We start from the raw sequence: 11,291 nt of genomic DNA, 5'->3' as shown, positions 1-11,291 counted from the left end.
TCAGGTTCTGCAGTATAGGGGCTACCCCTGGACTCGCTCTTCCAGATCTCTCTCCTGATTTTCCTGTGGGCTCTATCAAGAATAGGGATGGCTCACCTGCTCTTTTTTTGGCCCAACAGACCACCTTCACTCTTGGTCAGCCTTTCAGCAGCCACTTGTCAGCAGTGGGTATAGCAGTAGAGGAGATTTACTATGGAGAGCAGCAGAGGAGGGGGCTGTTGTCCCCCTCTTTGCTCATCAAATGACCCATCCAGTGACTGGGGAAGTGGTAATATATATGAGACTGATGGAAGTTGTAGCCCAAAGCATCGGTGGGGGCACAAAGTTTGGGAAGGCTGATATTGACGTTAGTGGACTCCTGTTCCACTGCAGCAGACAACGCTCTCAGAAGGAGCATGACTGGCATTGCTCTCGCTTCCTCCCATGCTCTGCTTCTGCAGGTATGTGGTGCAAGCAACCATGAATGTGCTTCCTGTTTCCCAGACAATTCCTAGATATTTCCATGGTGATTCATGACCTAATTTAAGTCATTGAAGTATTACCCACATTTTCCAGTCAAAACAAAACTAATTGACATAATTTCCCTGACATTCTTCAAGTCTGTTTAAAGAAGGCAGGATCTGGGTCAGTGAGATGAAGTGGGAAGTCTACAGGTGTTTCTTGTTCCTCTTCCTCCTCCGTGGCCTTCATCCCCAAGAGTTCTTAGAACTGGCCCAGCAGCTCAGCGAAGGCTTCCTCCTTGCATAAATTTGTCTTGCTCAGTTCATGGATTCTGAGCCATAATTAGCGATGCTGTCAGCAGCGAGGGGTGAGTTGAGAAGCTCCAGTACCCTTTTTTCAGAGCAGAAGTGATCTTGTTATCTTAAAATTAAAGGAAATGGAAGCAATCGTGATCATATTGTCAAGTTGCTACAGATTGTCAAGCCAGGCAGAAGACTTGGATGAGGCCCTTAGAAATGGCATGGGCCCTATTGCATCAAATCAAAGTCCTTCCTGGTCTAGCCACCTATTAGGGGCCAATTGGGTGCCTTTAGGAAGTACAGAGGTAGGAGATGAACACAGTGAGATTCTCCTGCTCATGGTTCCCAGAAACTGGTGTTCAGAGGCATCCTTCCTCTGAAGAGAAGCAGTACTGGGCCATTATCACCAGTAGCCATTGACAGCCTTATCCTGCTTCTAACCTCCTTTGGAAGCCATCCTAATTGGTGGCCATTGCTATGTCTTGTGGGAATGAGTTCCATAGCATCACATGTGCTGCTGTATGGAATAGTAATTCCCGTTGCCTTTCCTGAATTTCCCAGCATTGTTGTTGTTGTTTAAATTTGTATACTGCCCTATACCCACAGGTCTCAGGGTGGTTCACAGGCTAAAATCTCAATATGAAAACACAGAATACATAATCAAAATAAAAACAAGAACAACCCAAGAACACCCCCACCCCACCCCCACCAATTCAGCTTCATTAGTCATAAGAAATCTGTTAGTCTTTGAGGAGTCACAAGACTCTGGGTTTGTTTTTTCTACAACCGACACAGCTGCCCTCTGGGTGTTTTTGCATGTACTGTATAGGCTCTGCTTAATATGGAAGAGTTTCTCTTCTGAGGCGGAATTTTCCCTACCATGGCTTATCCGTCGCTCCACTTTCTCCCCTCTTCGGAGCAGGGAGGCCAGGAGGGAATGCACCAAAGGGGACTTGATAATAACCCTTTAAGCATAAACCTTTTCTATCCTCGGACTACAGAGCTTATCGTGACATATAGATCAGAGGCCAAGGTTTGAACCCCCACCCCACTCTACCCCCTAGAGGCAGGACAGAAAGAGGGCTCAGTTCCAAAAGGATTTTTCCCTTCTCCCAAATAATACCTGTTTAAAAAAATGGCTGGAGACTTGAGCATCCCATTAAGACTGAGATTGCTGTAGGGAACTGTATGTGGGAGTTTTAACATACATTTTTTTAATGGTTAGGTAAAATTAACTCTGCCGTGTGGGCAGGTGTCCTGGTCTACCTGCTAAAGCTGTGCGTTAACGAGAGGGGGGAGCAAGGAGGAAATGGGGCACAGAGGTTTGGAGAGCTGAATGTTTTCGGGTGCAATAGATTGATAAGAAAAAAGGACTGCTCTGCAGGGCGGTCTATGAACTGTTGCTGTCACCATGAGAAATTCTGCAGCTGTCACCTGAGAAATCCACATTTCTGGATCATAAGGAGTAAGATATCACTAAACCGCGTCCTGTTTGGAGCAGGACTCTGGCAGGCAGGTGTTTCTGGCTCCGGCAAAGGTGCCCTTCCTTCCTACCCCGACACATTCCCTGGAACATGTAGGCGCCAGAGGGAGGCTAAAAATAAAAACGGGCCAAGTCCCGCTGCCGCATTCCTGCTGGCGGAGAGGCTGACATGGTGATGCTCGCAGCGACGGTTTCCAACACCGCCAGCAGCAGCGGCATCTGCCGCCAGCTTCAGCACCAAGAGGGTCTCCGGCTTCTCCTCTGGCATGCCGGGGTGTGGGACCTGATCCGAGAGGTAGCGATCGCCCCTGCCTTCCTGCGTGCCCTCCTCCCCAGTCCCGTGCCTCGCTCTGGAGGGGCGCGCGCAGGTTTCGTCATGACGCCCGGTGCTGCGAGCAGCAGGGGTCCATTGCTCTCTTCTCGGGCCGTGGGGAGGCGATTGCGCCCAGTGCCAAAAATGCCCTGACCCCACCAGGCGGCGGAGAGGAGGCTGGGTCGTTTGGGAAGGAAGCTGGCACTGCGCCCATTGGCATCGCCGTGGCACCGCGGCTCGCTTGCTGCCGCTCCTGCCAACTCCCGCAAGGCCGCCAGGCGGGTCTTCGTGTGTCCCTGTCCGGGGTGCTGATCTCAGCCTTCGAGCGGCGCTGCCGCAGTTGCCGCTGTCCGCGGTGCTGATCTTTGCTTGCGAGCGGCGCTGCCGCAGTCGCCGCTGTCCGCGGCGCAGATCGCTGTCCGCCGCGCGGCGGGAGGCTCTGGGCGCCGCTGTCCGCGGTGCTCATCACATGACCAGCCCGTGAGGCGAACGCGGAGCTGGCGGCGGCGAGCCGAGCCGAGCCGGGCGATGAGGAGGCGCTGCCCGGGCTGAGCGCTGCTGCTGCTGCTTCTGGGGGCATGTGAGAGGCGGCTGGGCGCTTCGGGCGCCGGGCTGCTGGGGCTCTGCGAAGCGGGATGCAGATGCGGCTGTGAGCGCCGCCGGCCCCGCCATGCAGAAGGCGATGCGGCTGAACGACGGGCACGCCGTCTACCTGGGGCTGCTGGCTAAGAAGGACGGCGCCCGGCGCGGCTACCTGAGCAAGCGGAGCTCGGACAATACCAAATGGCACCCCAAGTGGTTCGCCCTCCTGCAGAACATGCTCTTCTACTTCGAGAGCGACTCCAGCTCCAGGCCGGCTGGCCTCTACCTGCTGGAGGGCTGCGTCTGCGACCGGGCGCCCTCGCCCAAGCCCAAGGACCCCCTCGAGAAACAGGTAGGTGAGAGACCCGGGATGGGAGGAGGACTGGGAGGAAGCGAAGGGGTCGGGGCCGCTTCGATCTGCTGTTGCCAGCCTGGGCCGTGGACAGCTGGGTGGGGGAGGGGAAGGGAGAGGAGCCCTGCCCGGTGTGTCCGCTGCCTTGAGATTTGTGTGGGGACAGTGTGTGCTAGGCGTCGCAGGTGCTTGTGACACACCTGCCCCCTTCGAGGCCAGAGGGGGTCAGGAAGGCTTTCCAGCTCTCCCAGCGCTGCAGTGCCAGCAGTCTCGCGCTAGCTCCCCCCTCCCGTGTTCCCATTTTTGGATTCGTGTGCTTAGGACTCTATGCAGGACGGGCAGAAGGTACTTCCTTTACCCCCACCCTCTCCAAGAAGCCTGCTCTGGCCAGGAAACTGAAGTTACTTCAGCCAAGAGAACATTTAAACAAAACCAAAAAACCCACAACATTTGGGGTAATCAGTCGTATTAATTAGTCAGCAAGTTGAAATGCAAGGGTGCCCCCGGTGGAGAAAAAGAAGAAGCAGGTCTTCTGCAGCAATCCATGTCACCCTCCACCCGCCTCCCTCAAGCACAATTCACCTTTGTCAAGTGAATATTTGGGTGCTGGGCTTTAGGAATTATGACTGGGTCCAGGTCGAGGCATCTGATGGTTCTTAACCTGTAAACATAAAGTGTTATAGGAAAAGAGCCATTTGGTCCCACCAGAACTTTCAGGGTGTGAACAAAGTCAGCTTGCAGTGGGTTTGCAGAGAGTTTCCCTTCCACACAGGACCTGGGGCCAGCCAACCCACCCGCTGATTCCTGAGCTATCCTGTTGATTTAAATGCAGTTATGAGAGATATGTTGCGGCCAGTCCTTGACTATCTGCAGAGTCTCCTCAACAGTGAAACTAGCCATGCTAGAGCAGCATCTGTGCTAGACAAGACCTTCAACAGTTGGCAGTTGGCTCTGTCCATGGCACGCTGATGCAAAGTCCTCCTTACCCAAGATCACGAGGAATGACCCTCTCTATTAATCTGAGGCCATCCTGCAGGTACAGAGCTCAGCCCCTGCAAAGCCAGAAACCCTTGAGGATCCCATTGAGGAGATCCTTCACAGGCCTCCATAGCTTTGGCTAGTGAAACAGCTCCACTGTCAGCTTAGGAGCAAAGGTGGAGGTCTCTGTCTGCAGTGATGGGGCTTGTGGGTTCTGCCTTTTGAGGAAACTCGATGAGGAGGTTTGAAAATACAGGGGTGTCAATTGAGATGAAGCATGTAGAAGGACTTGTTGGATAAAATGACCATTAAACTGTTGGAAGGAAGATACTATGTGGGGTGACTTCCTCGCCCAGGAGAGATTGGTTTTGTATTTGCAATGGTTGCTTCTGTGCTACTGATTTGTCTAAAGTCAACCAGAAGAGGCAAAGACAACATAGCCAACATTGTGCTCTCCAGGTGTTGTTGGACTCCAAGTCCCATCAGTCCCAGCCTGCATCTTTGGTGGTTAGGGTTGATGGGAGCTGTAGCTCAATAATATATGAAGGGCACCACATTGGCTACTCCTGCTCTAAGAAGACCTGAGTCATGAGGCTATCTTCCTGTCCTCACTCCTTCTCTTTCTGTTTCCTCCCCCCACCTGCATCCTCTTCCTTAGCCCCTGGCAACTCGTGAGCCATTTTCAGGTCCCCCTTTTTCTTCTTTGGCACACCTTCCTCAGAATCCTTAGGGCATCTTGGGTGCCATGCATTCTTCCTTCACACAAAATAAATAGCAATGCCAGCATTTGTTTAGTGCTTTGGGAGTGTTCATTGTCTGTACGTTATCTTAATAATAGTCACAATAGCCCTGCAAGGTGGGTCCTCGTTTTGATCCTGACAATGATCTGAAGTCACAGGACATTGCCAAACTATTAAAGCGAATGAGTTTTGGTTCTGAGCAGGGCCAGGATGAGAACCTGTCTGGGACCTGTTTGTAAGTAACAGTGGAGGAAGACAATGTGCCCCATCAGCACATTGCAGATGGGAGGTGGTTGACCTGGAAAGAAGAGTAAGGAGCTTGCCCCAGTTTGCACATGGCTTCCCTGGTGTCCCATACAAAACTTGCTTCCCTCATGTGGCAGGTGCATGAGTGGTCAAATTAGTTCTGCCCCTGCTGCCAGTGAGAAACCACTGTGTGTCTGTGATGTCAGCATGCCAAGGAAAGTATGGTCTCTTATCTTGATTTAGGGATTTTTGTGGACATCCCATTTATAACTTTGGCCTCTCAGCAGGTTTTCTCTCCAACCCCCCCCCCCTAGTTGTTAGGTATTTGATTGGCCAACTGCTAGCAAGTACTATAGATAATGGCCTGATCGCTCTCTCTCTTTGGATGCAGAACATAGGAAGCTGCTTTATACTGAATCAGACTATTGGTCCATTTTGCTCAGTGTGGTCAACGCTGACTGGCAGTGGTTCCCCAGTACCTGAAGCAGGAATCTTTCCCAGTGCTACCTGGAGATTCCAGGGAATGAACCTGGGACCTTCTACATGCAAAGCAGATGCTCTACCACCAAACCTTTTCCCATATGGACTTATCAGCCTTGCTAAACCACTGCTGCCACACTTATCCCTCAACAATGTTGACATTAACTTTCTTTATTTCACAAATTGCAAGCAGATTTTTAAAAACTTTTTGGTGGGACTGACCAAGAGCCCATTTGGCATTGATGTATGGGCTGGTAAACCAGCTGGCCATTTCTGTCTTCACCCATGTCTCCTTACATATGTACTGACTTATCCGTCCACTTGCAGAAGGGCTGTAGCTCAGTGGTAGAGCATCTGCTTTGTGTGCATGAAGTCCCAGGTTCAGTCCCCAATGGCATCTCAAGGCATGGCTGAGAAAGACTCACCACTACCTGAAACCCTGGAGAGCCATTGTTGCTAGTCAGTATACAGAGCTCAATAGGCCGAGGGTCAGGACTCTGTAGAAGGCACCTTCCAAGGCTTCACATATCTGAGGAAGGAGGAGCTTGTTGCAGACAGCAGCCCTTCCCAAACCAGCAGGTATGGGATATATTTTTCTGCTTCAGACCAAACCAACAACACATTGGGAATTTGTTTCATTCAGCTACAACTAAATGAGTCCCCTTTGATTTATAATTGAGCCCATTTTGACATTTGTAGAGCTAGTTCATGGCTGGGTCTCCTGCACAAAAGGATTAATCACCCTGGCCTTGGCCCAGGAATTGCAAACTTAATCTCCAAGTAGCAATGTGTTTTATTTCTCAACAAGGAGCATAGTGAAGATCGAAGGCCTCTGACTTTGGTCAGGGCATTTCAACTCTGAAACCTGGGTGGAAGTGAAATCTTCAGATAACTAAAGAAGAAGAAAAAATGTTTTCCTTCTCTAGTGGCAGCTTTTGGAACTAGATGTTCCCTTCTACTTGAATTGGGGAGATTTTCAGGGTGGTGTTCTAATTTGATACAGACAGGTTATATGATCAGTTAAACATTTTCCTATCACCCCATCATGTCCAGACAAAACACCAATATTACTACTGAACTGCCAGGGAGAGAGCCAAGGTGTCAATAGGCAGGCTCACCTGTCAGATTCTTATCAAGGAAACTACAAGTGGAATATCTCTAGGGTGGAAAATAATAATTAATATCACCCCATGTGGGTTAATTAATAAAATAATTGGCTGGATCCTTAGATTCAAAGCATGGGGTTTAACACACACTCCAGCAAGAGAGAGCCCCCAGCAGAGTATAAATACACAGAATCATGCAGCACAATGAAGCATGGGAATAATAGACTGTTAGACCTTTTAAATATCCTGTTCAGTCCACTGCCTCTCTTGCAGTGAACAGACCACAACGTAAGTAAATTGAAATGCTTTACTTAAAAACTCCAAAGGTCAGATTCATGCATTATTCCATGTGGCAGCAAAAAGAACACAGGTAGAAAGTCTTGAATTTACAAAATACGGAAAAACATTTATGAACACGTGGTCTGGGCTTGACGTGATCAAGCCCATATGTGTTGCTTGGTCAGCTTTACAAGATGGAAGAGAATGAAGAAAGAAATTTCACTTCTCCAGCTCAGTCAGCATTCACATAACCTAGTAGTTTGGATTGCTGTCTGCTGGCAGTTTAAGTTTATAGTTCATGGTTCCCTGTAATTATCTGACAACCCCTTTCACAGCAGTCTCATCCTTCTCAGTGAGAGACCTAACTACTCAGGATTTCCACTGAATTTGCTATGTCAGGTCTGGAAGTTGTGGTCAGGTACAAAAAGTTTTCCAATTGCTGACCTGTACTGGTTGTTGTCTGGCAAGAGTTCAGATTCATCTGGGCTCTTTAGAAAGTCAGTAACCATTGGTGTGGCTACTTCCATAGCTTCTTGCAGCCCTAAGCTGTCAAGCAATTCAATAACTTTTTGCTTTTGACTTAGAAGATAAGATCCTTCTCTTTCTGTTTAAACACTCAAGTAGGAAGAAACATTTCTGAGTTGTTCTGCTCCTTTGCTTAGGTCTTTCACAACTTTTGGGTAGTCTTGGTCATTTTCAGTTGCAATGATCAAGTCATCTTCAAATGCCAACACGTAAGAAAATTGTCCATTTTTGCATTTGGTGTGCAAGCACTTGTCTGTGTGACTTTGTGTGTACCCTAGCTGTGGGGAAATGCTGTGCAGTTTCTCATTCCATGCTCTAGCAGCTTGTTTCACACCATAAAACTCCTTCTGAAGTTTGCATACTAGATGCACTTCCTTTGGTTTGTTAAAACCTTTGGCCTCTTCTACCCTGAGGTTTCTCTATGCAAAAACACGGTTTCAATGTCTATGTGTTTTGCCTCTATTTGTTAAGAAGTTGCTGTGCCTGAAAGCAGTGTAATACTGGAATATCTCACTGCAGGTGCACAAGTTTCATCATAGTTCTCTCCAAACTTTTGCAAGTAACCTTTAGCCACAAGTCTTGCTTTGTAGTGCTCAACTTCCTCTTCTGCACCCTGCTTTACCTTGAACACCCACTTGCTTCCAGTTGCCTTCTTCCTGGGAGGCAGCTTGGTGAGGGCCCAGGTCTTGTTCTGGTGCAGCGCATCAATCTCCTCTTATGCAGCGTCCCTCCACATATGTTGGCACCTGCTCAACCCCCAAGTGGAAGGTTCTCAGGGTTGTGCCAATGACCTTGTGGTGTAGAACAATCCTGGAGATGGGATACTTTTGTTGGGTCTTGAAGAGTGTCTGACATATGGCTGTGAAACCACATCAGTCTCCTCATCACCCTCCAGTACAGACCTCTTCTCATCAGTCTCCTCTCCTGCTACCTGTAATCTGCTCCTCGGCTTCTCCTTCCTGTTCATCATTTGTGCTAGGTGATGTGACAGTAGAAAGCAGATATGTCAATTCAGGAAAGTTCAGGAGGGCTCTTATTTCTTCTTCTGACCTCTCAAAAAAATATATCGCAGTTCCTCTCTTGGCAGCTGTCCTGTGTTCATCAAAATGAACCACATGTCTTGTGCTGACCTTTCCAGTATTCAAGTCAATTGCTTTGTCACCTTTGCTCCAGTAGCATATCCAATCATAATTGTCTGTCCTGATCTGGAGTCTAACTTGTGTCTATTCTCCTTGAGTACAAAGGCATAGCAATACAAGTGGTGGCCATTTCACACGGGGGGGGTCCATTCGTTCCCCCCCCCCATGTGTGTTGGTGGCGCAAATAAGCATTTCATCCCCCGTTCTGCCCTCTTCCGGGTCCAAAAGGACCCGCACGTCTGCGATCACGTGTCAGTTGGACACACCTAAAATGTTCACTGCCTGTACTGCCAGATACATGTTTGTGTGACATACTTGGCACTCTTCCATGTCAAATTTCTAAAGCTGTACATGTACTTCTCTTGGTTGGCAATCTGTTGTGGAGATATATTGCAGGGGCTACCACATCTCCCCACATTTGTTTGGGAAGGCCAGGGTCACTCGGCATGCACTTTGTCATCTCCATAAGAGACCTAAACTTTCTCTCAGTGACTGAGCTTTGTTGAAGGGTGTGTAAAACACTCCCCACTTGTGTGTAATCCCCTCTTCATCCACAAGAGATTTCATGTGGCTCGAGGTAAACTCACCTTCACTGTCACTGACCAAAGTTGTGGGTTTCCTCTGAAGCTTATTGCTCACCGTGGTGATGTGTTTTCTGAACTGTACAGTTTCACTTTTCTCCTTTAGAAAGTACACATTGCAATACCTTGAGAAATCATCCAGAAAAATTAGTATGTATTTATACTTCCCTAGGGAGGGAACATTAAGTGGGCCATACACCTCAGTGCATACTACATCTTGCAGTCTGGTGCTTCAGTAAATGGAGGGAAATAAACTTTAACACTCTTCTTAGTGATACAGCTTATGCACTTGGTTGTGACTGGTGCATTTTGGTTTACCTTCATCCCTGTTGCAAGCTCCTTGCATTGCAGTTCAGTTGTGGGACATAAAGTGGTACCTCGGGTTACAGATGCTTCAGGTTACAGACTCCGCTAATCCAGAAATAGTACCTCGGGTTAAGAACTTTGCTTCAGGATGAGAACAGAAATCGTGCTCCAGCGGTGCGGCAGCAGCGGGAGGCCCCATTAGCTAAAGTGGTGCTTCAGGTTAAGAACAGATTCAGGTTAAGAATGGACCTCCGGAATGAATTAAGTTCTTAACCCGAGGTACCACTGTATAGGATTTGATGCATGTGATTTTCTTTCAATTGATTGCTAAGTTTGCAGTTTAAGGTTCCTGGACCTATACCACATCTCTTTATGGTTTCACCATATGCAATTTGAATCCGCTGACAGGTTTGCATGGTCAATGCTGCCAAATAAATCTTCATCATAACTCATATATGAAGAACATCCAGAATCAATTAACCATTTGTTTGATTTTGCATCACAACAGTTTAGAGTTAGATTCTTCTCATGCAAGGGGGTGAAAGGGGAGGATGCTGTGGGCCATGGAAAAGTTCCAACACTGGATGGGACTCTGGTTGCTGGGCAGAAGAGGCCAGGAGGCAGCAGTGCTGTGATGAGGTTCCCTTGCTGGGGCCCTTTGCTGTCAGTGATGCCTATTTGGTTTTGTGTCGAAAGGTGATGTGGTGTGCCCTGTTGTGTAGCACCTGCCTTGTGTCTTTAGGCCTTTTAAACAGGGCAGTTTAAAGAGAAAGACAAGGAGGACCTCCTGGAACCTTTTGCCAGGATGTGGCCCAATAGCACATCTGCTCAGGAGGAGGAGAGATGTCGATGCCCTTAGAAGAATCAGGACTACAGCAGCTATATTTAGATGAGAGAAGCCCTAGCTCAGCCTGGCCTGGAATGCGTTGAGGTTGCTGTGGAAATCGTGCATCGCAACATATCCTTGAAGAAGCATTGTGTGGGGGATCCAAAGAACTCTGCTGTTGGAGAGTTGCACCAGGTGAGGTCAACAGCAGAAGAGCCATTGAGATGAAGAGGGTCAGGCGTTCTCTGCCACTCTTCTACTGAACTCCTCCATCATTGTCATGACATATGAGACATGCTGCAGAGTTCTACATCAGATATTGGTGTGTGTGTGTGGGGGGGTTCTGTTTGTTTTCTTTTTAACCTGCTGCAGTCTCAGGAGGCTACCAAGCTGAGTGGTGGAAGAAGAGGCAGGAGGGGTTATTCAAACTGTTCCCTTTCTGCTGTTGAGGAGTTCAAAACTGTCTTTGCACTGTTGCATTTCTCCCTTTGGCGGGGGGTGGGGCATAGAGGAACCACTGTCCCTTGCAGCTGAATAATGTGTTTAGTTTTTGAGCAGAATTGCAATGGTAGACAAGATTGCGCTGCCTCCCTCCCTGCTCTTGGGTGCAGCCTC

The 11,291-nt window shown here is 48.7% G+C and overlaps 1 protein-coding gene across 1 annotated transcript in view; it reads left to right on the top strand.

Annotated features, from left to right (window-relative positions):
• Positions 1 to 2,127: 2,127 nt before the first annotated feature.
• Positions 2,128 to 11,291, top strand: part of RASGRF1 (Ras protein specific guanine nucleotide releasing factor 1) — a 66,364-nt gene continuing 57,200 nt past the window's right edge. Inside the window, exon 1 of the mRNA XM_083586273.1 lies at positions 2,128 to 3,470. Within this exon, the coding sequence (XP_083442399.1) occupies positions 3,207 to 3,470 (264 nt within the window). The 5' untranslated portion in view covers positions 2,128 to 3,206. The remainder of the gene's footprint in view (positions 3,471 to 11,291) is intronic.

The sequence above is a fragment of the Podarcis filfolensis genome (genome assembly GCF_964270895.1).
Source record: "Podarcis filfolensis genome assembly, chromosome: 14".
NCBI classification, from domain to species: Eukaryota; Metazoa; Chordata; class Lepidosauria; order Squamata; family Lacertidae; genus Podarcis; species Podarcis filfolensis.
This window is presented reverse-complemented; position numbering and strand designations above follow the sequence as displayed.